This window comes from Euleptes europaea, chromosome 17 (assembly GCF_029931775.1).
Source record: "Euleptes europaea isolate rEulEur1 chromosome 17, rEulEur1.hap1, whole genome shotgun sequence".
In the NCBI taxonomy this organism is placed as follows: domain Eukaryota; kingdom Metazoa; phylum Chordata; class Lepidosauria; order Squamata; family Sphaerodactylidae; genus Euleptes; species Euleptes europaea.
In genome coordinates, this window is record NC_079328.1 from 9,043,727 (window position 1) to 9,071,656 (window position 27,930).

At 44.1% G+C, this 27,930-nt stretch overlaps 1 protein-coding gene across 1 annotated transcript in view; it reads right to left on the reverse strand.

Annotated features, from left to right (window-relative positions):
• Positions 1–27,930, reverse strand: part of XRN2 (5'-3' exoribonuclease 2) — a 115,206-nt gene that overhangs the window by 61,385 nt on the left and 25,891 nt on the right. The window contains exons 4-15 of the mRNA XM_056862525.1: positions 26,581–26,692; positions 25,473–25,531; positions 24,427–24,516; positions 23,498–23,570; positions 23,343–23,393; positions 22,108–22,265; positions 21,248–21,322; positions 20,938–21,071; positions 17,490–17,547; positions 17,295–17,402; positions 12,433–12,477; positions 8,001–8,126 (exon numbers count right to left, since the gene is read on the reverse strand). Coding sequence (XP_056718503.1) covers positions 8,001–8,126; positions 12,433–12,477; positions 17,295–17,402; positions 17,490–17,547; positions 20,938–21,071; positions 21,248–21,322; positions 22,108–22,265; positions 23,343–23,393; positions 23,498–23,570; positions 24,427–24,516; positions 25,473–25,531; positions 26,581–26,692 — 1,089 coding nt within the window. The remainder of the gene's footprint in view (positions 1–8,000; positions 8,127–12,432; positions 12,478–17,294; positions 17,403–17,489; positions 17,548–20,937; positions 21,072–21,247; positions 21,323–22,107; positions 22,266–23,342; positions 23,394–23,497; positions 23,571–24,426; positions 24,517–25,472; positions 25,532–26,580; positions 26,693–27,930) is intronic.

Here is a 27,930-nt window from a genome sequence, read left to right on the forward strand (position 1 = left end):
TCAGACAAGCAAATAGTCGATTGTATACATGGACATCACCAGACGGCCAGTATAGAAATCAAATAGATTATATAACTGGAAGCAGAAGATGGAGAAGCTCTACTCTCTCGGCCAAAACAAGACCAGGAGCCGACTGCGGTACAGATCATGAATTGGTAATATCGAAAATCAAGATAAAGCTTAAGAAAAACACCAAAACATTCATAGCACCAAAATACAATCTAAGCAATATTCCGGAAGAGTTTAAAGACCATGTAAGGAATAGATTTGCATTACTAAGTTAAAGTGAATGTAAACCTGAAGAACTATGGGTGGAAACTAGAGATATTATCAAGGAAGAATGTGCAGACTATTCCTGTAGCCAAAAGAAAAGAAAAACCTCGATAGATGTCTGAGGAAACTCTTAAAATTGCCAGAAATAGACGAGAAGCAAAAGTAGAAGGTGACAGAAATAGAATCAAAAGTCTAAGTGCAACGTTCCAGCGACTAGCACGTAGAGACAAAGAGACCTATTATAATAACCAGTGTAAAAGAAATAGAACAACAAAAAAGGAAGAACAAGAGATCTGTTCCACAAGATCCAAGAAATCAAAGGGAAATTTAAAGCACGGTTAGGCATGCTGAAAGATCATCATGGAAATACATTAACTGAACAGGACAAAATAAAGAAAAGGTGGGAACAATACACTGAAGAACTGTACAGAAGAGATGAAAGGATAAAAGATTCTTTCCAAGAAGAATCTTTTGAAGAAGAACCTACAGTTTTAGAAAGTGAAGTGAAAGCTGCATTGAGAGCAATCAGGAGAAAAAAATCACCAGGAGTAGATGGGATATCAATAGAGCTATTCCAAGCCACAGAAACGGAGTCCATCAAAATCTTGACAAGAATATGCCAACAGATATGGAAAACAAAACAATGGCCCACAGACTGGAACGATCTATTTACATTCCAATTCCCAAGAAAGGAGACATCAAAGATTGCAACAACTATCGGACCATTGCATTAATTTCTCATGCAAGTAAAGTGATGCTCAAAATCTTACAGCAAAGCCTGTTACTATATGGAACGAGAAATGCCTGATGTTCAAGCTGGTTTCAGAAAAGGAAGAGGCACTAGAGATATTGCAAATATACGCTGGTTATTGGAGCGTACGAGAGAATTTCAGAAGAATATCAGCTTGTGTTTCAGATTACAGCAAAGCTTTTGACTGTGTGGATCATGAAAAGCTATGGCTGGTTTTAAAGGAAATGGGTGTGCCACTACATCTGATCGTTTTGATGCGCAACCTGTACTCTGGACAAGAGGCCACAGTTAGAACAGAATATGGAGAAATGGAATGGTTTCCAATTGGCAAAGGTGTCAGACAAGGATGTATTTTGTCTCCCTATCTCTTCAATCTATATGCAGAACATATAATTAGGAAAGCTGGATTAGATTTAGATGAAGGTGGAGTGAAAATTGGAGGGAGGAACATTAATAATTTGAGATATGCTGATGACACTACATTATTGGCAGAAAATAGTGAAGATTTGAAACAACTACTGCTGAAAGTTAAAAGAGAAAGTGCCAAAGCAGGACTACAGCTGAACATCAAGAAAACAAAAGTAATGACTACAGGAGAATTACACAACTTTAAGATTGACAATGAGGAAATTGAAATTGTTCAAGACTTTCTATTCCTTGGCTCCACCATCAACCAAAAGGGAGACTGCAGCCAGGAAATTAGAAGGAGATTGAGACTGGGAAGGGCAGCCATGAAGGAGCTAGAAAAGATTTTGAAGTGTAAGAATGTGATGGCCACCAAGACTAGATTAATTCATGCCATCATATTCCCTATTGCTATGTATGGGTGTGAAAGCTGAACAGTGAAGAAAGCTGATAGGAAGAAAATAGATTCCTTTGAAATGTGGTGTTGGAGGAGAGTGTTACGGATTCCGTGGACTGCCAAAAAAACAAATCAGTGGGTTCTAGATCAAATCAGGCTGAACTGACCCTAGAAGCTAAAATGACTAAACTGAGGCTATCGTATTTTGGTCACGTCATGAGACGACAAGAGTCACTGGAAAAGACCGTCATGATAGGAAAAGTTGAGGGCAGCAGGAAAAGAGGAAGACCCAACAAGAGATGGATTGACTCAATAAAGGAAGCCACAGCCTTCAATTTGCAAGATCTGAGCATGGCTGTCAAAGATAGGACGTTTTGGAGGACTTTCATTCATAGGGTCGACATGAGTCGGAAGCGACTTGATGGCACTTAACACACACACAATCGTGCGTGCCATGCGCTTTGTTGTCTTGAATCTGCACATATGTTGTCTAAATAGGGATGTATTCTTATTCCCTCTTTGCGTAGGTCTGCTACCAGCATAACTAGTACTTTGGTGAATACCCTTGGGGCTAATGTTAATCCAAAGGGGAGGGCCCAGAACTGGTAGTGTGATCCTTGATATAGGAACCTCAGGAAGCAGCGGTGTTGTGGATATATGAGAATATGCAGGTATGCTTCTGTGACGTCTATGGACGATAGAAAGTCCATGGGTCTTAATGCCTCCATGATTGACTTTAGTGTCTCCATTCAAAAACGTTTCAATGGGATAAATCTGTTCAGAAACTTCTAATCTAGGATGGCTCTCCATCCGCCATCTTTTTTGGGAACTGTGAAGAATACTGAATAGATTCCCAATGAGTGTTCCGATAGAGGTACTGTTTCTATGGCTGCTATGTCCAACAGATGTTGTATTGCCTCTGAGGTTCTCTGAAGTTTGTCCTTGTTTTTGGATGTTGGTGATGTCACCAGTCTGGTGGAATGCGGGAAATTCTATTTGGTAACCTTGTATTATTATGTTGAGTACCCACTGGTCTGAGTGGGAGGTTGACCATTGTGGTTGAAAAAGATTGAGCCTTCCTCCCACAGGCTGCATTGTGGCGTCATTGTTTGGTTTGGCGGCCGGGTTTATTCCCTTTGTCGCCTTGGAATGTGTGAAATTTTGCGCCTCTATTGAACCTTCCTCCTCTACGAAACAGTTCCATTGACCTCTACGTTGGTCTGGCCTATATCTTTGCAGCTTGTGGTAAGTCCGAAATGGAGTATAGTTCGAGGTATTTTTGAATTCTTTTTGGAGGCTCTTGGGCAATGCTTTCTTTTTATCCTTAGTTTCTACCAGTATGGGGTCTAACTTGTCTCCAAACAGTCTTTTTCCTTGATATGGGAAACCCATTAAAACCGATTTTGATCGGTGTGTCGCTTGCCATGGGCGTAGCCAGAGGGCTCTCCTAGCGGCTGCTGTGGTTGCCATGGCTCTGACTGCGTATGTCATCGTGTCTAATGTTGAGTCGGCCAGGAAGGATACTGCTCTTAAAAGTCTGGTCACTCCCTCACAGGCTTGTTTTTTCTCCTGTGGAATGAGTTGTGTTAATTTTCTAGCCCATATTATTGCAGCTCTGGAAACCAGTGCTGATGTCACTGAAGCTTTAATTGCCAAAGCTGAAGCCTCGTGGGATTTTTTGCAGGCTAGCTCTGCCTTTCTATCAGCAGGATCCCTGATCAATGTCTGGTCTTCCTCTGTAACCAGGTCTGATGTGTGTAATGTAGTGACTGGTGTTTCCACCATGGGAACCTTGAGTATGTCTGATGTGTTTTGATCTAAGTTGTAAAACTTCTTTGACGTTATAGGCCATCGTTTGGAGGCCATAGGTTTCTCCCATTCTGACTTTATGAGGGATAGAAAGTATTCTGGTACTGGTACTACCTTATCAGGGGTGTCATGCATGTGGAAAAACTCTGTTGTTCCCTTTTTTTCTCTGAGTATTTGATTCAGTGTCATCTGAAATACCAAGTGCAGCCAGTGTCTTTGATAGTAATAGAGGAAATTCCTCTGTGTTAAAAACTCTGGACAGTTTGGGCTGTTCAATAATATCTTCACCATCTGAACTGAATTGTTCGTCTTCCCTTTCATTGTTATCATCCCCTGAATACACAGAATCATCATCCTCTTCCCCTTGCATAGTTTGTTGGACAGAACTGTCCTTAAGGGCTGCTTTAGTGGGCCATCTGCCATCCCCATAGGAGGTACCGGCATCCGTCCCTGTAATACCCTGTTTTGAATGAGGTCCCATGTTGGTACAGGTCTGGCTAAGTGTTCCCTGGCTAGGCATTCCCTGGATTGGGTAACAGTGAGGGAAATTTGACATAGGAACAGGTTGAACCGCTCTCAAGCCTTCCACGAAGGCATCCCTAATAAGGGCAGAAAGCTCTGCTCTAAGAAACATTAGCCCGCCATCTTGCAATGGGGGAAGGGAGATCCTACCATTAGGTGAAGTCTCCGCTGTCGCTTCTCGTCCTTGAGTCAGAGGCGAGCCACCTAAGGACAAAACGACATGAGGCGTGTGCGAGCCGCCGGCCTCTTTGTTCTGCTCACTGAGCAGTTGTCGTGACAGGGCGTCCGGCGCCATTGTGTGATCCGCACCTGAAATCAAGGCGTCTTGAGACAAAGGCGAGCCGCCAGTCTCCAGGCTGTGCGCCCGAAAACGCTTAGAGGAGGAAGGAGCTAGTGCTGCTGAACTGTGTGCGCCACCCACCGCGGCGGGCTTTTTTCTGCTCCGGTTCATCATGGCTGCAGAGCGGGCTGCCTCTACGAGGCGTTTTGCGCACTTGTTGCTGGCTGAGATGGCCTGTTTGCGCTTTCCTCCGCTGCCTGTGCCGTTTTTTCTTTTGGTTTTTGCCCTCAAATCAGTTTGCTGACTTGTAGAGGGATGGATGGCCTCGGATGGTTGAGGCGTAGCCGTTAGTAGGCTAGGATCCAGACTGGCTGAGGCAATAAAATTATCTTCTTGCCGGTCCCCCATTTTATTTTGGCAGGAAGGGATCCTTCTAATTAAGCTATCCCTTCTAAATCTCCTAAGGACAGAAGATTAGAAATAATAGTATTAGGTAAGAATAGTTAAGAAGGTAGATAAGTAGATATAGGTTAAAGAATAGTAAAAGTAAGGCTTTTCTAATCCTATGAAGCTGAGAGCTGCGAAAGGCTGCTCTCCCGATCAAGACAGGAAATAGAACTGGCCATAAGGGGCGTTTTCCCTCAGAAGCCAGGAAAATTTTAAATATTAAATCCTGCCTCCCGAGCTAAGAGGAAAAGGAAACACCCATCATGAAGATGCCCTTTGTCCCTCTGAGCCGAGAAATCAGAAAACTCAGGAAAAACCGTCTCCCATAGGAAAGGTATTCTTGCCATTTATTAAAGGAGTCACTGATAGGATGGAGAAACTTTTGAAAAAACATAACCTACAAAACAGTGTTTAAACCCACCAAGAAAATACAACAGATGCTATGATCAACAAAAGACAAAAGAGACCTTCTCTCCTCTGCAGGAGTACCGTATATACTCACGTATAAGCCGACCCGAGTATAAGCCGAGGCACCAAATTTGAGGCCAGAAAAGGGAATTTTTAATTGACCCGAGTATAAGCCGAGGGTCGGAAATGCTGCGCTCTAAAATGGCAGCCGCCATTTTAGAGCGCCAGGACGATCTCGCCCCTGACCCAGGTCGCCCTCCCGCCCGGGCCCTCCAGACCAACCCCGACCCCAGGGCCATCCAAGGGGGGGAGGGGGAAGAGCCCCTGATCCCTCTTCTCACTGGGAGAGGCGGCGATGCTGTGCTCTAAAATGGTGGCCGCCATTTTAGAGTGGGAGGACAAGGCGCGCGGATCAGCTGGCAAGCGGGAGGACCGGCCCGGGTGAGGTGGGGGGGGGGGAAGAAACCGCCGCCGCCCAGCAGAAGGCGCGGTGGGAAGAAACCACCACCGTGCAGAAGGTGCGATCGGGTGGGGGGAAGGCGGGACAGCCCGCCCATCAGCTGGCAGGCGGGAGCGCGCTAAGAGAGGGCCCGGCAGGAGATTCAGCGCGGCTCTGAAGAAACCGCCGCCTACCGCGAATTACCATATTGACCCGAGTATAAGCCGAGGTGAGTTTTTTAAGCCAAAAATCATGGCTAAAAAACTCGGCTTATACGCGAGTATATACGGTATATCATATACCTTGCAGCTGTGGACAAGTTTACATCGGGACCACAAAACGCAGCATACAAACAAGTTAAAGGAACATGAAAGATACTGCAGACTTGGCCAACCTGATAAATCAGCAGTGGCTGAACATGGACTGACCCAAACAGGACACAGGGTATTATTCCAAGACACTGAAAGACTGGACAATTCTACCAACTATTTTGTCAGATTACACAGAGAAGCCATTGAAATTCATAAACATCAGCATAACTTTAACAGAAAAGAAGAGCGTTTAAGAATGAATAAGGCTTGGGTTCCTGTCCTGAAAACCTCCAGACTAACTAAGACTACAGTCCACAATAGCCATGCGGATTAGCTTTGCGGATTAACAGATCACTTCAGGATACAATGGTTCCATATTAACATACCACACCCTCATTAGCACATTATCTTGATACTTACAGGACAATGATTAGCACATTACCTTCAATACTTTGCAAGACAATGACTCAGCTCAAACCCAACCCCCTTTTGACTATATATTGCTCTTCCTACACACTTGACACTGAGAGAGACTGTCCTTCAGTGTACTCCTCTGAAGATGCCTGCCACAGCTGTGGGCAAAACATCAGGAAAGAAAATACCAAGACCACGGACACACAACCCGGATAACCTACAAGAACCAATTATAATTCTACTTTGTAGAGATGCCCTAACAAATAAACTGGCAAAACTGAAAGCCGTGAACACACACTTCTCCCAACAAAACATTTTCTTGAGGTAATAAAGACATTATTTGGCACATTTTGGCATTTCAAAGTGCCCTTCCTACAACAGGTATAGTCTAAATAAGGACATGTATGCTTTTCTAAGTACATCCTAGCTCTTTCATAAGTATGATGACCAAGCGTTTTCCCAGCATGAGAATACATAAAAACCCCTTCTTTTCTTTGTATATGACCAGATAACTAAGACACAAATTTGCCCTCAATAACCAATTTTTGTTTTTTTGAGCAATAAGAGTTCACCATCCTCCAACTGCTACTGTGGAATGCCCAGCTCCTCTCAAGATGGAATGAGACTGCTCAGGGTTCTCAAGAACTCTTCTCAAATTAATCTTTGCCAGGCCAGAGACCTTTGTAAACTCCACCGTGACTATGCAACTTCGTTAATTTTAATTTGCACTCTCCTTGAAGCTGTTGATCAATGAGGAACTTTAGTTAGAATGGCACATTAGGGTAAGCAGAAGGGTTGCCAGCCTAGCTTCGTACAGTGGAGGAAGCATCTGTGGCATAGAGACTGCCAAATCCATGATGCCACTTCCAGCCAGGAACCCAGAAGCAACATCGTCACAACACTCTAGGTAAAAAACACAAAGATCGGGAAAATTCATCAGCGTCACGTGCCGGATGTGGTGATGTCACTTCTGGGTTCCAGCTGGAAGTGGTGTTGTGCAGCACCATTTACAACCCCCCATTTTTGCTCCCACCACTGAATGAAACAGCAGTGAGGACCAGAGCCCGAGGGCAGGAGGTTGCTTGCCCCAGTGGGCAATCTGGAACCCCTAGCTAGCCAACACATTACTATCTCAGAATAATGCCTTCCCCATGTCATGGGTGGAATTTGCACAGGTGCCCTTGAAAATTACTACAAGGCTGTTCAGTCATTACTTGGTTGTGGGGCCCTGGGGAGACTTGAGTACCTCTTCCCTACACACTACACCCTTTCACTTCACCACCCACTGCACAGGAACAACCTCATGATAGAAATGGGGAGACTTTACATTGGGCTGAGTGTGTAACCATCCTTATTCAATCATCCCAAGGTCAGGGGATATGGGGCAGGAACACACCAAGCCAAGGCCCATTCCTGATCTAACCGCCGCTTCAATCCCCAGGACTAAGGGTCTTGCCCCCCATTAGTAAACCGCACCACCTTCATAAATTTGCACATTCATTACTTTCACCAAATATGCAAAGAGGTTTGTAACAATCAATTACCGAGTTCTGTGTTCTCATTTCAAAGGCCACTTGTCTTGGATTGTTGATTGGCTGATGGCCTGACCGATTTCCCCTCCCCAAAGGTTGTGGCGTGAATTGTCCGCCAGCCATAGAATGTTGTTCTCTCTAGAGGGAGGAAAGGCACAGTCACAAAAGCATTGGTTATGAATTGCCAGGGCAAGCACTGTATGTAAAGAAAGACTTGCAGAATTCCAAAATGGACAAAGTTAATTTAGGCAATGTTTTGGGCGTGGGTTTGCCTTTGGAGTATGCCTTGAAAGTTCAACTGGTCTGCACATGGCAGCCAGGCAGTTAATTGGAACATGCTTGGGGGTGTGGGGGGAAGTAGTTTGGAACTTCCTGCATTGTGCAGGGGGTTGGACTAGATGACCCTGGTGGTACCTTCCAATTCTATGCTGGAGTGATCGTGCTGGGAGATCTCAATTGGTTACCTGTTTGTATCTGGTCCCAGTTCAAGCAAACAGTCTGGAAACAGAGTGTTTCTTCCCATATCAATCCGCCTATGTACCAAAATCTCCTCTAGGAACCCCCCTTTTAAGGCTACTGGAGAAAGAATCTCTTTCCCCAGGAATATTCAACAGCAACCATCACTGATAGCATTTAGCTGCCCACTAAGGTCACCCTTTTTAACTAAACTTTTAACAGCAAATAGTTTTATGGTTTTGTTGCTGCTGTAAAAGGCTTTAAAGCTTTTTTAAAAAATTACTGCTGTTTGTACTATAGATGCTACTAACTGAAGTTTTAATAATGCTGTGCTGCTGCACAATGTTATTGCTATGTAATAACTTTTATGTTTTGTATTTGTAAATGTTTTAAGCCACTTAAGGATTTTTTAAAGTAGAAAGGCAGAAATGCTAAAGTAGAAATGCTACAAACGAAAAAAAACCTCAGCATTAATACATTGTTTGTAAATATTCAAAGTGCTTTATATGTACAGCTCAGAATTATGCTCATATCTGCACACTGGAAACTGAGGTGCAGAGAAGGAAGTTTGTTCAAGACATAGGTGAGAGGTAAACCAGGAATTTCCTAATGTACCAGTCAGTTTTTTAGCCATACAGCTTAAAATGCTATTAGCAGTTTAGTGAGTCAGTTTACAGAAAATTAAACTCTTAATCCAGGCACTCCACTAAGAGGCACGTCTTCAACACTTTTCACTGATTGCTAATAGCACAGTTGCTGGTATCTGGATGGCAATGCCACTCTCTCTCAGTAATAAGCATTGTAAAATTATTAGTCAGGGAGAAAAATCAGCTTTGCCAGAGAATTCTGAGAAGTTTTAAGATGTTTCAGGTCAACACTGAGAACTAAAACCTCAGATCCTCTTCTTGTAAGTGGCTCATGTGATTTTGGAGTGTTAGGATGAAGGAGGAAGAACTGGCGATATCATTAAGAAAGGCTGCACACCACAGAAACTGCTAGAAATTTGCAAGATGGGGGGGAACTCCCCCACCCACTCCTTTTTCCTTTCCCTGGAAGGCATTATCCAGCAGATAAAATTATACTGCTTGCTACACCTATTATTATCACATTTTTAACTCGTTTTATAAACAGCTTTAATCAAACAATTCATACGAACTCACTGAGCATTCGATTCTGTATTTCCAATATGGTCTTCAATCCATGGGTAAGGACGCTTAAGCAGGCTGGAAGATCCTAGAGCCACCAATTTTTTTAACCAGTTTCTAGAAGTATTTGCTGCTGGTGCACATCCATAGAGAGCGCCTCACCTCCTGCCTCTCTTTGTAGTCACTGATGACGTGAGGTCATTCAGCGGCAGACAGGTTTCCTTTTTGGCAAAGGCAGGGCTCTTCCTGTCACATGACTGTGACATTAGTTCCTGTCACATGCTTGCAAGTCAGTGGGTCTCTCAGATGATGCTATCTGAGGCAGTGTGCTTAAAAGGTGGGTTCCAAGTCCAGAAAGGTTGGAAGTCACTGCTTTAATATAACCATACCTTGGTTTATGCCAGTTGGGAAAACAGAAAAAAAAAAGGCTTGGAATGGAAGCCACAAATAAAACAAAACAAAGTGTTTTATCATCTGGACTTGTAGGCACTCTCATCTCTGAACATCAGATTTATTCAGAAACTGAAGAAACAATACTAACAAGTAAACTTCTGTTTAGCACCAGTGACTGGAGAATATGAGTATAGTTCACAAGCAGCGATCCCCTCTTCCAGTATGCTTCAAACGCTCCAGAAATAGAAACATAATGTGCTTTCAGCATACCAGCGTAAAGGGCTATCAGTAAATATGTATTTTGAGCTAAACTTTGTAGCAAAATGCTTCAGAGGCCTTTCCATCATCCATGGAATTGCCATAGAAAATACAGACAAATGTGGCCACAATGACCCATCCTTTGGCACTGAAACAATAAACTACATCTCCTTGAAAATACACTGGAAATCATAAACTGGTAAAGGTCCCCTGTGCAAGCACCAGGTCATTCCTGACCCATGAGGTGATGCCACATCCTGACATTTCCAAGGCAGACTTTGTTTACGGGGTGGTTTGCCAGTGCCTTCCCCATTCATCTCCCCTTTACCCCCAGGAAGCTGGGTACACATTTTACCGACCTCGGAAGGATAGAAGGCTGAGTCAACCTTGAGCCGGCTACCTGAAACCAACTTCCGTCGGGATCGAACTCAGGTCGTGAGCAGAGCTTGGACTGCAGTACTGCAGTTTACCACTCTGCGCCACGGTAAAGGGAAGATGACTGGGGAAGGCACTGGCAAACCACCCCGTAAAAAAAATCTGCCTAGAAAACGTCGGGATGTGATGTCACCCCATGGGTCAGGAATGACCTGGTGCTTGCACAGGGGACCTTTACCTTTACGTAAAATCAGAACCTGCTTCTGCAAGATCAATAGCTTCCAATCCTGAAAACTGAATTTTTAATCTCTATGAAATGAAAGTTGGTACAAATTGAAACAAACTTCTCTGTTCTCGCACATGCTGACGTATATATATATCCAAATGGGAGGCATGGAGAATATACTGTGAAAGTTATTTCTCAATAGGTCAATTTAAAGGTTATTCCTTAATATAATCCCTAATTTGAACTTATTATTATAGATATTATAACTGGATTTGATAATATAAGATAAATATAATGTAAATCTACAAATGAGGATTACATGTTGGCAAAAGTATATACAAATTAAATGCTAGACAGAATAGAGTGAAGGGGAAGTCCCCTTTTTTTGTAATAGATAATTGTCTTTGTTTTCTAAAGGTAAAGGTAAAGGTCCCCTTGTGCAAGCACTGGGTCATTCCTGACCCATGGGGTGACGTCACATCCCGACGTTTCCAAGGCAGACTTTGTTTGCGGGGTGGTTTGCCAGTGCCTTCCCCAGTCATCTTCCCTTTACCCCCAGCAAGCTGGGTACTCATTTCACCGACCTCGGAAGGATGGAAGGCTGAGTCAACCTTGAGCCAGCTACCTGAAACCAACTTCCGTTGGGATCGAACTCAGGTCGTGAGCAGAGCTTTTGATTGCAGTATTGCAGCTTAACACTCTGCGCCACGGGGCTCCTCTTTGTTTTCTACTCTGTTTAAATTTATAAGAATTATATGATGAAAACTGATTTAGTTTGTAATAAATGAGAAAATAATAAAAATTTTATTTTTAAAAAAATATATATCCAAATACAAATCTTGTTTCTTCCACAAACACCGGAATATGGAATATGAACAATGAAGAGGATGTTAGTGTAATTTATTTCTACAGCATATAAGAATCGTAATTACTTAATACTGCAAGTAATCTTCTGTTTATTTCACAATGAGCTGGAAGCAGCTTGAAGGAGTTATGGCAAGCTAAAACAATATTTTAAAACACTGCCCTAAGAGCATTCCACATCATTTTAGAAGAAAAAGATATTTCAGAGGTTTTTTTCAATCCCACCATCCTCCAAATTCGATGGGGCGGGGGACACCTGGATTTCTTTCTGATTTCATCTGCCTTGGCAACTCTAGCTACACTGGAAGACCCTTCTCCCCCACCCCTCTTTCCAAATAATAGGAAAAGGTGACTTCCTCATTTATTGTAAGACAAACAATAAAAGCAATGACTGGAATATGACACGGGGCATATAAAGCTGTTCAAAGGGGAGGAGTCAAAATCCTACTGGGCATATGCACGTCCTTGGACTAACCCTCAGCAGCTTTTTAAATGGTGGTGGTGGAAAATGCCATCAAGTTGTAGCTGACTTATGGCGATCCTGTAGGGTTTTCAAGGCAAGAGACGTTCAGAGGTGGTTTGCCACTGCCTGCCTCCATATAGCAACCCTGGACTGCCTTGGGGGGTCTTCCATCCAAATACTAACTAGAAAAACGGCTATGTTTGTTTTACACAATGTGTTTTTCCCCTTTAAAAAGGGGGGATGGGGTCTAGATGTTATATTTACCTTCATTCTTTTTTTTTTCTCTTTCTGTCTTCTTTTGAAATTTTCCTAGAGTTAAAAATGAAGAGATTAGAAACTAAGTAAAAAAGGATAGGAATATTTTATTAATATATGCCAACCTTTTGTACTGTACTGGAATAGTAATAAAATTGGATGAACATGTAAAAACGGAAATGTTACACTGTGTGACTAAATAACAGACAAGCTGATAATGAATGGTTACTGAGCACAGTATTGGTATAGCAAATGTAATATTTAGACATATGCACATTTGTAGCATCTTTCCTTCTTCAAAGAATGATGCCACATAAATTCAACTAGAATCCTATTAAGCATACACACACAAACACTCACACCCCAACCAACAATACACCATCTATTTACTATCCATAGGCTTTCCCAATATGTGGCACTCAACACGGTTTTCAATACACCTAAAGCAGCAAATATACAACTACAAAGCCATCACAAGGCAGTATGCAAGAACCCCTGTTCACAAGCATACAGAGAATGCACATACAATCTGTGTACACTTGATTGTTTTTTATATATGCACAAGTGGGAACCCACAAGGACTTAAGGGAGGGATCTCATTTCTCCCTTCCCCACTATTTCCTCTTTCCCTTTCTTAAAAGCCCCCATAGCCTCTACCCTTTGCCTGCTGCTTTCACTCCTACTACGGTTGCCAACCTCCAGGTGTAGCCTAGGAATCTCCTGGAATCACAATGGTTCTCCATCTGTAGAGATCAGTCCCCCTTAGGGAACTTCAGTTCTCTTTAGGGAACTTAGCCAACTTCAGTCTGGGAAATTCCTGGAGATTTGGGGGTGGAATCTTGGAAGGGCGAGCGTTGGCGAGAGAAACGACCTCAGCAGGATACAACACCATACACTCCACCCTCCAAAGTATCTATTTTCTCCAAGGCAACTGATCTCTGTCATCTGGAGATCAGTTGTTGTAATTCCAGGTGCTCTCCAGCCCCCACATGGAGATTGGCAACCCTAGTTCCCCTGGAGGGTGGATTCTATGGTATTATACCCCTCTGAGGTCCCTCCCCTCCTTAAACCCCACCTTCCCCAGGCTCCACCCCCCTCAATCTCTAAGAATGCCCTAACCCGGAGTTGGCAATCCTATCTCCTTCTCACCCAACAGCCAACATACCTTTATTTGCCCCTCTGTCTTAAGCTTTTCCTCCCCCCAACCACAGCCTCTACCTTGGAAAACTATGGCCCAGTTGTGTGGTACCAGCCACTGGCCCAGACCCACTTGCATGGTAGAGAACCCTCTAAGGACTTGTGGGGTGGCACCTCACTTTCCTTGGTATACCCCTCCCCACCCTATTACCTCATCTCCTCCTCCTGGCAACCCCCATATCCTCTGCCCTTTCTCTGCCACATTCTCTCCTTATCAGCCATTCACCAACCTACTGTTTAGTGGCTTCCCATTTTCAGCTTTACTTACTTATTTACTTCATTTATATCCCAGTTTTCTCCACAGTGGGCACCAAAGCAGCTTACATTATTCTCCCCTCTTCCTTTTTATCCACACAACAACCCTGGCAACCACAGCAAGTTGGGGATCGAACTTGGGTCCCTGAAATCCTACTCTGAAACTCTAACCCAGGGGTGGGGAACCTCTTTCCTGCCAAGGGCCATTTACACATTCATAACATCATTCGGGGGCCATACCAGGTGTAGATCTCCCGGTGGGGGGGGGGAAAGGCTACGGTTGTCAGGTCTCCGGCCCCCACCTGGAGGTTGGCAACCCCAGGGGAGGCCACACAGAGAAGGCCTGGAGGGCTCCCCCGGTCCTCCCCCCCAGGCGGGAGGGCAGCCAGCGGTGGGCCCGAGCAAACAAAGTGCCAGGGAGGCGCAGCCCGCGGTTGATCGGCAAGGGAGGAAGGAAGGAAAACAGAGAAAGAGGGAAAGGGAGAAAGAAATGGAAAGATAGGGAGAAAGAAAAGGACAAAGGCAGACAGACAAAGAAAGAGACAGAGAGGGAGAGAGAAAAGTCTTCCCCCCCCACACACACACACACCCGCCGGCCCCATGCAACTGGCCCCAGGCTCCATGCCCTCCCTGCCCCAGAGTCCACAAAAGGCCCCCTGAAGCTCGATTGGTTCCTGAGCGCGTGCTCTGCCGCCGGGAGCAGTGGGGCTGTTTCCCCCCCCCTCGCTGCTCAACAGCTGACAGGCAGCAAGAGGGGCTTAAAGTATGCCCCGGCATTCCAGCACGCTGCGGCTATAGGGGGCAACCTTGGGGGAAGCGTCCCTCTCCCTCCTCTCGCAGACCAACAGCCGTCAGTCGGCGAGAGGAGGTCCAAAGGGCGCCGCAGCACCCCTGCAAGCCATGGCCCCAGGAACACCCTCAGGGAGAGCCGCCCTATGCTGCGCCTGCGCGGCGGGGCCCCGGAACTCCTGAGGGCCACAAAATATGTCCTCAGGGGCCGCATACGGCCCCCGGGCCTGAGGTTCCCCATTCCTGCTCTAACCGCTACACCACATTGGCTGTCATAGGGTGGCTGCTATAGAACAGTAGCAAGCAGCCAGGCCTAGTTGAGTCATACAAGTCAGGTAGTATCAAGTCATATGCTTTCAGATCTAGGGTTGCCAACCTCCAGACGGGACCTAGAGATCTCAGAATTACAACTGAACTCCAGATGACAGAGATCTAGCCTCTTGAGTGAGACCAGGGCCCTGCGGGACCTTAAGGAGTTCCACAGGGCTTGTAAAACAGCTATTCCGCCAGGCTTACGGTTTAGGCCAGCTACGATTTCCTATATATGATTGCTGGCCTCCCTAACCCTCACCACTGTTGTCTTTAGTCCATCTGCTCGCCTAGTTGTAATGTTTTACAGTTAGGTGCCTCTAAGTAATTTTAGGATATATTTGGTTTACATAATTTTAGGACTATTTAAAATGTTGTTTTAATGGTTTTATTGATAAATGGAGTATTATTCTCTGTAAGCTGCTCTGAGCCTGGTATTGGCCAGGGAAAGAGGGGGCATCAAATTGAAATAAATGAATAAATAAATCTGTACCCCTGGAAGAAATGACTGCTTTGGAGGGAGGACTCTATGTCAATATATTCAGCTGAGGCCTCTCCGCTCTACAAACCTTGCCCTTCTCAGACTCCACCACAAAATCTCCAGGAATTTCACAACCTGAAGCTGGCAACCCTAGTCAGACCTGGCCCCAATGAGTCCTCCCTCAAAGGCTAAAATAGGCCTGGAAAGGATCCTGACCTCTTCTCTTGCCTTTTTACTGACAGAACTAAGACCTGGAAGGCTGTGGTTGCCTAACAACAGCCGCTGAGGAAATTTGTCACTTAAAGCTACAGGCACTCCTTTCATCATTTTTGGGTTTTTTAAACCCCCCATTGAATTTTTTTTAGATTTCACATTTTTCTGCAAACCTGGGGTCCTTTTCAGATTTGCAGAAAGATCTGTCTTGCACATTCACAGCTCCAAGTCACCAGATTAAAGTATCCTCAGATTTGGCCAACTTCACTATTACTATGTAGACAAAGTCCCATGTTACATTAAACTCATGTACAGCCAGATGCGTGATTTAAACACCACACTTATCCAGGTACTGATCCCCAGTTTCATTTGCAAAGTGAATGTGCACTGACTCTTTCTTGCAAACACTCGCACAGGCAAGTTCCACGTGTGTTCACTGTAACATGTTGAGGGGAGATGATAGCCATGTTTAAATATTTGAAGGGATGTCATGTTGATGAGGGAACTAGCTTGTTCTCTGTTGCTTCAGAGACTAGGACATGGAGTAATGGATTTAAACTAAGAGAAAAGCGATTCCACCTAAACATTAGGAAGAACTTCCTAACAGTGAGGCAGTTCGATGGTGGAATGCACTGCCTCAGAGGGTGGTGGAGTCCCCATCTTTGGAGATCTTTAAACAGAGGCTGGATGGCCATCTGTTGGGAGTGCTTTGATTGTGGGATCCTGCATGGTGGGGGAGGGTTGGGGTCACTAGGGATGTGGTGGGGAGGTAGTTGTTAATTTCCTGCATTGGGCAGGGGGTTGGACTAGATGACCCTGGTGGTCCCTTCCAACTCTAGGATTCTATGTGAACAAGACTTGTGTTTACTAGAATTCTTCTTCAAGTCAGAGGTTAAGCAAAACAATGACCCCTTCAAGAACATTATGCTGAGTCCCAGGCAAAGGTTAGGAATCTTATTCATTTACCATCCACCCAGGCTTCCAATGAACTCCCGACCTGAGCTTGTGAACACATGAAGCTGCCTTATACTGAATCAGACCCTTGGTCCATCAAAGTCAGTATTGTCTACTCAGACTGGCAGCAGCTCTCCAGGGTCTCAGGCAGGGGTCTTCCACCTCACCTACTTGCCCAGTCCCTTTAACTGGAGATGCCAGGGATTGAACCTGGGACCCTTAGCCTCGTGTTAGTGACCCATTCCCCCCCACCCCGGCCCTGTTAACAGTTTGGGGCCATTTCAAGATTTATGCAGAGTCCCCCTTGTACGGCCATGTTCAAGACTTTACAGCATCGTCTGTGCTGTCCCAGGTTGTTTTGTGCCCAACACATGAAAAAAAGGAGGCAAGCTTCTCCCTTTAATTTTCTGCCCTGAGTGGTTTGTTGGTGATCTGCCTCAGCAATTAAAATTAAAATCTCGTCATGGTACAGTCATTTTCTGCTTAAGGCCTGGTTGCTGTTGACTCACCAGAAAATAAAAATAGTAAAGCAAATTGATAAGATTTGTTGAAAATGTATTTCATTTCACACACACTGGATTACCAAGAATGTGTTCAAACCACACTAGTTTCTGCTGCTTAAATGAACAAAATGTAATCACAACACATGCACGTACAACCAACCAGGTTTTACCTCATCATCTTTTCTCTTCTTAAAAATGCTATCTTCAACTTCCCCAACAGCTAACATGATCATCTGTACTCTTTGTAGGTTGACAATGCCATTTTCTGTAAGGTACCCCTGTAAATTGTAAAAGAATCTAATTATCTTTCTTCCCTATTGTCCGCAAGATCATATTAAAATTTAGAGAAGAAAAAAATGGCTTACTCCAGTTTTGTGTACAACATTTTTATATATATTCACAAGACGATCGATTGCTCCTTCCCTGAAATATATAAAATATTGTATTATACATTATAGAAAAACAAAATCACTCAACTGTAGGGATATTGTTAGTAGCTCTTGTGTAATGCTTAAGGTACCTTTAAGAATAGGGGCTTATTAGTTTGGTTGCATGTTGCAGCCATATGCCATGTGACATCGTTTCTCCCTCACCACTGAGCAGTTCTTTTCCCCTCTCTGTTATTGCCTGCCCCAACGGCATATTTTCTCCGTTCTCAAAAGGTATTCACACTCACAACACCAGGAAAGAGCCGTCTTTTCACTTTTTCTTAGAAGCTTCTGCACCCTGCTAAACCCTAATTACCTTCTTATTTTTAATCCAGCATATTCATCACAGCAACTGTAAATTTGTCTGGTCAGTCAGCTTTTTATTGTACGTTTGATGTTGTGAATAAAGTTTCATCTATAAGGAAGAGCTGTGCTATCTTGCAAACGAGGTCATACCTCGGGGCCAAGAATACTCCTACTTCTGATAAAGGGGGGGAAAGTTGCTTAGGTGTAACCAGTGTTCTTTGGATGGTGACCTGAACAGTCCACCATGTTGATTCTGTGCTTGCATAGAAGCAGTTTTGGAACATTCTGAAGCTCTAGCCAAAAAAAGAATTGAAGTCTTATCCCCAGGAAATTCTGCCTCTCTGTGCATGCTCCAAGAGACCAGAACTGTTTCCTGCTCAGTTCTTCAGATGCGCACATTCAGCTCTACCAAAACGACAGGGGGGAGGACCAGCAGTTGGGAAGGAGGGGTGGTGGTGTGGTCAACTCAGAGGGGAGCCCTCGAAATGGAAAACAGCTAGGACCAGAGGTGAAACGGAGGAGACTCTTGTGCTGAAGTTGTAGGACGTTATGAAAGGAGACATCCTTCAGCTTCAATGGAGAGGCAGATGCAAACCAGGTGGTCTTCACTAACAGGGGAAAGATACTAGCCATCATTAGTGTTCAGAGTTTTTTTTTTTTTTTGTGGAAAGGGATAAAATGCTTGCTGGAATTGAGCAAATGCTCTAAGAGTGGAGTAAGGTGGCCCCACATGTGGCACTGCTATCTAGACCCCCAGGCAAGGCTACTGGAAACCCATGCAGTCAAGGTCACTTCAGATAGAGTGGTGTGAACTGGAGTACTTCTTTCTTCTCTAGCTTTGCCTGACTCAGAGATGATTTGATTATGGGTGGGAAGGTATGGACTGGACATTAAGAATTTTTTTTTTTACAGTGAGAGTAGTTCAGCAGTGAAATTGACTGTCTAGGGAGGTGGTGAGCTCCCCCTCAATGGCAGTCTTCAAGCAGCGGCTGGACGAATGCTTGTCAGGGATGCTCTAGGATTGAGCAGGGAGTTGGACTAGATGGACTGCATGTCCCCTTCCAACGCTATGATTCTATGATCTCTGCAGTGTTTTCTGAAGGGCGTGGAAGCAGACAAGCCATACTGGGTCTGGGAATGAATCAGCCAGACAAAGCCATCTTCTGCCTTTGTGGGCCAGTGCTGGCTGCCATGAGATCAGAGTGGAGGTCAATGGATGATGGGCCACAGTCCTTTCTCCCAAGCAAAGCATGAACCTGTGGTCTGCCTACTAAACCTCAGGCAAGGCGGAAAAGATTCCACTCAATGCATCTTGCCTAGATGAAGGAGGCAGAGATCTGGCCCCCCAGTGACGGTGAGCCTGACCTGTAAGTGGGGCAATGTTTTAAGCCATTGCACCATTAACACTTTGCAAAAGAGAGAAACTGCCCAAATAAATAAAATGCTGACAGCATCCACCAATCCAATTCAACCCCCTCCCCAAACCTACTTCTATTAGACAAAGGCTAACACTCATAAAGCAAAGAAACTGAGCAGAATCTTTTTGGAGATGTTCATAGCAGAAGAGAAATGAGTGGGAAGACACACAACACTTTCCTTGTAACATGCACAGAGAACTAAACTCTCTCCTCACAGGAAGGCTCTGAGCACCAGTTTTTTAGCCAGAGCTCTAGAATGTTACAAAGCTGCTTCTGCGCAGGTGCAGAACTAGTTTGTGGGACGACTCGGGGACGAAGAAACAGAACTCTGCTCCTTAAGGAACAGAATCCCACCTTTACTCTTCTGATGCAAGTAGCAGCCCCCGCCCCCCAGGTTGGAAAAGACTTTGGGATCAATGTATGACGCCAGAACAGCAGCCTTGGCAGGCACGTAGGATGGGAGCTCATAAATACTCATGACACATTTCTTCCTTATAGCTGAGCCTGATTCCAGGTCTATTTTGAAAACAGAACTTTAATTGACAGAACAGTGGCCTGCTTTGGTTTACAGACCAGCAAACTCATCCTCATCATCTTCATCATGGAAGTACTGCGCAGTCACTTATGCAAAGCCCTGCTGCCCCAACCCGACACTTCCAAACACCCGTCACGTGTCAAAACAGTACAAGACAAATTAGAACTCTTTTTTAAAAAATGATTTCCATAAGATGCGGCTTGCACACCACCGAAGCACACCACACACAATTAAATACATCAGCGCAAGGCAACACTTCCTTCCCCAGCTCATAGGATCACGTGGTCACCAGAAAATGAGATGAACACTTTGACTCGATTTGGTAGAAACCTGTCCATCTTTGTATGTGTTACCAACTGCCATGATGCAGTAGGCTAGAAGGGACAGGCAAAATCACACATTACATAATGACTTCCTACTCAGGGTGGATGAGCCCAGTTCTATGGCAGGCAGACTCCTCAAGGCTAGGACGCCACACATAAAAAGTCCTTACACACCAAGCCGTTATTGGACATATGAACTCATATCTCATATTATCTCAATAACTGTGCTCAATCAATCAACCTTTATTGGCATATACTCAGAAACATGATGTAAGCAGTACACAAAATTCACTGTCCATACATTTTCAATTTAAATATGGTTTAGACTTTAGTCCTAATATTGACAACTTCCATCAAAAATTCTGCCATCTTTAAAGTGACTTCAGGAATAGTATCATTCAACAAAAACCGGCATACAGAGAACTAACTGTGCTCTAGATCCAGTAAACACTGCAGAAACTTGTATGGCCAGACTCCAAAATAAATGCACGCAGTAAAGGGGGCTTCAGAGTTCTGGATTTTTTTAAAAATTGCCCCAATACATGCCGCACGATAAATCACTTCTTTAACTTTGAAAAGCAGGCTGCGATATTGCACAGCGGCCTGCTGTTCCACCGACAAAAATCCCTGTGTAGATCTGGTCACTCCTGAAGCGGTTTGAGACCCAGGTGGCACCTGTCACCGTCAATACCCCACCCGCACTTTTACCATAACTACTGAGTATTTCAGCATATAAAGGGGTTTAATGTGAGTGGAAAGACAGCATGAATGTATTAAATGAAACAAATAAATTAGATAAATACCTGATTTCTAATGAGGGCAGATGTGGAAGAAAGTCATTTCCCACAAAGAAACACATGAACACCCAATCATCGATACTTCTTTCAATATCAAAAGGGAAAGGTAAACTGGCCATCGTTAGCTCTTTTTCCAAATACTAGAATTATTTACGAGAGAGAAGAGAGAATAAATTTCTGTTAACATCTGTGGACTTGCAACGCACAACTGATCCTATCCATATTTACTTACAAGTAAGCCCTACTGTATTCAGTGGTGCTTACTCTACTCTGAGGAAGAAGGACTGCAGCCCTGGCTCAAAAGCATTTTACTTACTTCTTTCAAAACACATAAGCGGATAAAAATAAACTCTTGTTCCTGGCCGGGAAGACAATCTGCAAACTGATCATGCTGCAAAGAGAAAGGGAGGGAGAGGTTGGACTTGTACGCAAGTTTAACTTTAAAAGCAGCTCATCTTCATCTTAAATGAAAACAAATTTTAATCAAGGGACAAGCCCAACGCTTCCCCCACAATGCTTATAGGCATATCCCATTGACAATGATGTAATTTATGGAGAAGAGGTGAACTGATGTCCTGAAACTTGTGCTTTGGGGGGAAATGGCTTGCATCTGGGTGATGGAAACTGTTAGCAAGTTGCAGCCGACTAATGGAGATCCCATAAGGTTTTCAAGGCAAAAGACTAACACAGGAGCTTTGCCATTGCCTGCCTCTGTGTAGTAGCCCTGGACTTCCTTGGTGGTCTCTCACCCAAGTACTAACCAGATACTTGCTCAGCTTCTAAGACCTGATGAATTCAGCAAGCCTGGGTCATCCAGGTCAGGGTAGGTTGCACATACCACTCCAATAAGCCTTTCTCCAAAGTAGCCCTTCCACTGGAAGGGGATTCCTTGGAGCAGAGGAAGGCTTCAAATTTGTCTGAACAAAGAGGTAGAATGCAAGCCACTGTTCACTTCCAAGGCATCAAATTCCATCCCATCTTTCTCCCTCCCCCAATGGACAAGTATATCTGGGGTTTTTTTTTTAATCCTTGCAGCCACCCAGATATAGTTAAAGGTGCCATATAGTGACTTACAAAGGGCCACCTAATAAACTCTGTGGCCCAGCAAGGTCCAATCCTACCATTTCATTATGAATTATATACTAGCTCTCATGAAAGGATCAGTTCAGCATATACCTCTCCTTGCTTTTCTTTCGGCAAACCTTGACAGTCCTTAACTTCATGTCCCAATTGGTTGCAAAGACCACATGGCTTTGGTTTATTAGGCTTGAATTCTTCTCTGATTATAGTAAAATTGGGTTCATGCGTAGCTAATCCAAGCATAATGAGGTCAGCTGTAGAAGAAAACAAAAGTCCAACACTGAAATGCCGGAGTACACAATGACACCCATGGCTCAGTTCCAATGGTTCTCCAAGCCATGAATCGCTCACTCACTCACAAACACACACAGATTGCACCCAGAGAGAAATAAAGAGGGAGCTTAGGATCATTAAATGGTCCCGGGAAAAGCAAATGACCAGTTCTGGAGAACTGCATCTTTTTAAAACACAACTGCTTAATTAACTTATCAGATCATCAGCTCAAGAGGCAGATTAGAAAAGTTGAGATTTTGGGAAGGAGATCTAAATTAGATGCCAAGGAACTTGAATGGACTAGGAAGATTTTTTATTTATTTTTTGCCATCATGTCACAGTGGACTTACGGCACCCCCCTGGGGTTTTCAAGGTAAGAAAAATTTAGCTATTTCTATAAATGCCTTAATTTTGGGCTTTCTAGCCGATCACAAATCACTACAGTTTCTCATGTATGTCTGGCAAATCAATTGGTGGTAGTTTTAGGAATGTCTTTTCCTTGCAGTTACAAGTACCTGCTTCTAAGAATGATCCTTGGGTCTGATCTGAACAGCCGGTGGACCTCATGCACATGTGCCAGAAGAGATCCTGGTGGGCTTGCACAGTCACAGGGACCATGTGGAGGCACAGATTTTACAAAATGGGGCCACCACAACTTGCAGTCAGAGGGAGGCAGGGAGGGCAGGGAGCTGCTATGACTGGCCATCACAATTTGCACACATATGCAGCCCCACATAAAAGATGCTGACCAGCACCTTCACACAAGCCCCACAGGACTGCAACCTTGCTAGCTTTGTGGGCACCAGCTGGCGTCCAAACCAAGGTGACTCAGGACTTGTTTAAGTCAGATAATACATGCCAGCTGAGCAAATAAAGTCGACAACATGAGGAAAAAAGCACAGTGAGCTCTTCAATCATCTTCAAGAGCCCCAAAATTCAACGCTAGACCTGAAGATGAAGCTCAAACACACCGCCTTTCAAGCAAAGAATTTTGCATGAGGAGTGAGCTCTTGGGCCATGTGCTTCACTTAACTGGTCAAACCTTAATAGGGACTTACCATCAGCTCCACATAAGCAGTGGTGAGTGTTTGGGTCATGATTCGGTTGAGCTAAACAGAAAAGAAAAAAACCACAAATTGGTTCACATCAAATTTCCCCTCACCAGCCCCCACCAGAAGTATCCCCCCCAATGGACAAATCTTAATGGATTTACCTCGTTGCCTTCGTATGTAATCCATGATTTTGTGTTCGCCTTCACCGGGAGCGCTGGCATCAGACAAGATAACCTGAGCAGGGAGGGAAGGGCACAAATCAAGAAAACAAAACACAAAACAAAGGGCACAACAGGTTGCCACACTCACTAGAGAACAGTGCCACAAATATCTGCAGCTAGCCCAATGCTCTCCAAATCTTGTTGGATTAAAAGCGGAGGCATGCCACCCATATCCACTAAGTGTGAGAGATGGTTATTCTCAATCAATTCCCAGAGCAATACACAGTAACTGCAGAATGGCCCAGTTTCTATCACCTTCCAGCTTCCTGCCCTCCCTTTCGTCAAGACTCTGGAATGAGACACAATTCACTCTCTAGGCAATAGCGATGCTTCTAGGATTCCCCCATGACTGTTGTAGCAGTATACCTTTCCTTCCTTGGAGTGATGTCCATGTGCCGGGGGTAGGGGCGCAGTTCAATGATACCTACAGAGACTCCCCACTCTGAGGGGACAGAACAGTGGATGCACCTCATATGGTGACCATTTTTGAAGCTATACTTCAGCCCCTCCTGATGGGAAGCTGCTTTTGAAACTGTTTCAAATGTGATATGATAATTCAAAAGAAGAGGTCCCAATTCCACCAGGTTCCTGCAAGGCAAAGTACCTACGGATTGCCTTGGATCTTTCTAAATTACTTTTCTAAATAAGGGATCTCTCTCGAAATTATGACCTAAAGTATTTTTGGTTTTTCAAAACCTTCTACGTTCCAATACGTACAGAGGAACGCCCCTGAAGCATGCAAACAATTTAACATTAATATCAGTTACCTCAACTTGCAGAACCTAGGTACGTTATAAAATATGATGTGACACTCCAGTCAGCAATACTATAGGGACAGTGAGTCTGGAAATAAGAAATGTGCAACTTACTGTCAAGTTTTTCCACCCTGGATCATTGTTTAAGCGATCAGCAATGTAATAGCGGAGACATTTCGCCAGATTGTCCATAAATTCTGTTCCCTAAAATAATAATAGAAGGAATTCAGCATGTTATTTAGATCAGAGGTAGACAACAAGAGGAACAGTTTACATGTGTTGATCCTCGGTGCCCACCAACTCGGAGCTCATCAAATCCACACAGAGAGGACTACAGATCTGGGATTTTAGGGGGGGAAATGAGTTTTCAGGGCTCTCTTAATATGGAAGCTCTGGAAGAAGCTCCCCCTGCCCACTCCCACCATAAACCATAGTTCAATCAATCAATCAGTCGACCATTATTGGCATATACTCAAAAACATAGCATAAGCAATGCTCATCCATACATTTTCAATTTAAATATAATTTAAACTTTGGTCCTAGTCTTGACAATTCTGCCACCTTTAATGTGACTTCAGGAATAGAATCATTCATTAAAAACCGGCATACGGAGGATTCTTGAATAGATTTCATTTTATCAATCAAGGGATAAGCCATAGTTCCTCTGGATGGGAGCTGTTTGCCGTGCAAGGCCATTGTACTCTGTCATTCTCCCACAGGTCCCTACCAAGACCTTGGAAAGTAAAAAGAGAATGCACAACAGCAGCCCTGACGTTGCCACACAAACTCCACAGAGGGTGGGAGGAAAGTGGGAGCGTGCTGATCTGCATGGGCACACCCAAACTCCTTTGCTGCTGCGCTTCCATCTTCCTGCTCACGCTTCACCTCCCGCGGCAGCCCTGAACCTTGAGATGAGGCTCTTGGTCCCTACTCTTCACGCGTGCAGCACCCCACAGGGGCAGCTCATAAAGAGGAGAACACATCTTTCCCTCTGCAAGCGCCAGTGAACAGTTTCCCTGCAGAGGGAACCTCAGCCTGCCCTCTTGCATAGCCAAGAGGGAAGAAACAGCGACCCTCTGGGAATCGGCCAGTGACCCACTGGAGGATCGCTGTGGGGGCAGATGTTAATGGTAAGTGGTTAAAAGTGAAAGAGCACATACCGGAGTAATGCAATTGCTGTCAAATCTTTCTTTGATTTCTTCTGGAGGAAGGTAGCCACCTTAAAAAAAAAAAAAAAGGTCACAGAGCTTAGCAGAGGGATATAAATATAGGTTTACATCATTAGCTAATAATGATAGATAAGTAGTGCTATGTATTTTTTAGATATATTGGCTAAAAGGTTTAACAGTGTCAGAATACTAATATAATATAGTACAATATAGATGCGTAAGGTAGCTAGATCATAGGCAGACTTGAGTATAAATGTATGTATTTTGGTTATGTTAAAGATCTAACCAATTTCAGGATTTAATATTTAATAGTTAATATTATTAAATGATTTACCTCTGCTCCAGTACGGAAGGTGGTGAGGATCTTGTTATAGATATAGAGTACCGATTACATATGAGGAGTGTATGTTTTATTGGTTCTTGTAGGTTATCCGGGCTGTGTGACTGTGGTCTTGGTATTTTCTTTCCTGACGTTTCGCCAGCAGCTGTGGCAGGCATCTTCAGAGGAGTAACACTGAAGGACACTGAAGATGCCTGCCACAGCTGCTGGTGAAACGTCAGGAAAGAAAATACCAAGACCACGGTTACACAGCCCGGATAACCTACAAGAACCAATGAACTCTGACCGTGAAAACCTTCGACAATATTTTGTATGAATGGCATTTGTCCTGTTAAGAATTATGCTAGCTGCTCTGGCCTTTCATTTTGCATGAATTACCCTGTTTCTGCTAGTCACTGGGAGAGGCCAGGAACACCCAGAGCACTGAAGCCCTCCTCTCCTTCTACCAGCTCTCCTGGTTTCACTATGGACTGCTCAGACGCTATCAAACAGACCTTCACAATCACACAGGGCTAGAAACTCAGATTTTCAGGAAACGAAATCCTGCATTCTGTAACTCACCTTACAGGTTTCCTGTATTCCTAAGGAATCACACCATAGATACAAACATTCCTACAATATTAGGGAAGTGTGCATCACAAAAATCTTCTTCACAAGTCAATTGCTATCAGCACTATATAATTTTTCCTGAGAGTTATACACATTTCACAAGACGCAAGTCTCCTTCAAGTCACCAGTTACTAGAGTATGTCTAGATACCTTTCCCCAAGATTTCTTCCCTTATCCTCTGTTTCTCTTCTACAGACTCTACTCCTTCCTTTGAGGCTCTAAATCTTCGGGATCTTTGTTGGTTCATTTTCGCCCGGGGAGCCTAAAAAACAAACAGCATTAATCTCAACAATATGAGAATTTGTTACTCTCAAAACTTAGCTTCATAGCTGTAACAAACCTGGAAAACCATAATTGAGTCACTAAACATGAACATTTATTTGCTAAATGTATGCTGGGGGACAGCTTTATCTGCTAAGATAAAACTTTTTATAACTATGAAAAGGAGGAAGAGAAGGAGGACAGTTGCTTTTTATATGCTGACTTTCTCTACCTTTTAAAGGAGAATCAAACCAGCTTACACTCACTTTCCCTTCCTTTCACCACAACAGACACCCTGTGAGGTAGGTGGGGATGAGAGAGTTCTAAGAGAGCTGTGACCAGCCCAAGGTCACCCAGCTGGCTTCATGTGGAGGAGCAGGGAAACCAACCTGGTTCACCACATTAGCGTCCACCACTCATGTGGAGGAGTGGGGAATCAAACCTGGTTCTCCAGATTAGAGTCAACTGCTGCAAACCGCTGCTCTTAACCACTACACCACGCTGGCTCTACTGGAGAAAGAAAACTGGAGATTCGTTTAAGAGGGTAGCTGTGTTGGGCTGCAGTAAAACAGTTAGATTCGAGACCAGTAGCCCCTTAGAGACCAACAAGAGTTTCAGGGTATACACTTTCAAGAGTCAAAACTCCCTTCCTCAAACACAAGTAAAAAAAAGGAGATCTCTGAGTCTTGTATTCTAGTCAGAAGGTAGAAGGGATGTTGAAAAGGATGCACAGTACCATACATATTGTAATTAGCTTAACTGGAGCAGAGGGGAAATGATTGGGGGCAGAAAATCAGCATCTGTAGTAAGATAAGGCCCTGACCTGGATGACCCAGGCTAGCCTGATCTCGTCAGATCTCAGAAGCTAAGCAGGGTCAGCCCTGGTTAGTATTTGTATGGGAGACCACCAAGGAATACCAGGGTTGCTGTGCAGAGGAAGGCACTGGCAAACCACCTCTGTTAGTCTCTTGCCATGAAAACCCCAAAAGGGGTCGCCATAAGTCGGCTGCGACTTGACGGCACTTTACACACACAGTAAGATAAGAATTCTATGTCCTTGTTCCGCCTGGGGAGGTCCATTGTTCTGAACTTGCATGCCAGGCCTTTCCTCACCTCATTTCCTTGGTATCCCTATTCATAGTCTTGATGAAATTATTTCAATATGAAATTATTTATATTTCCAAAATCCATTTGCCATGAAGAATTGTGGTTTTAAAAACAGTTAAAAATAAAATTCAA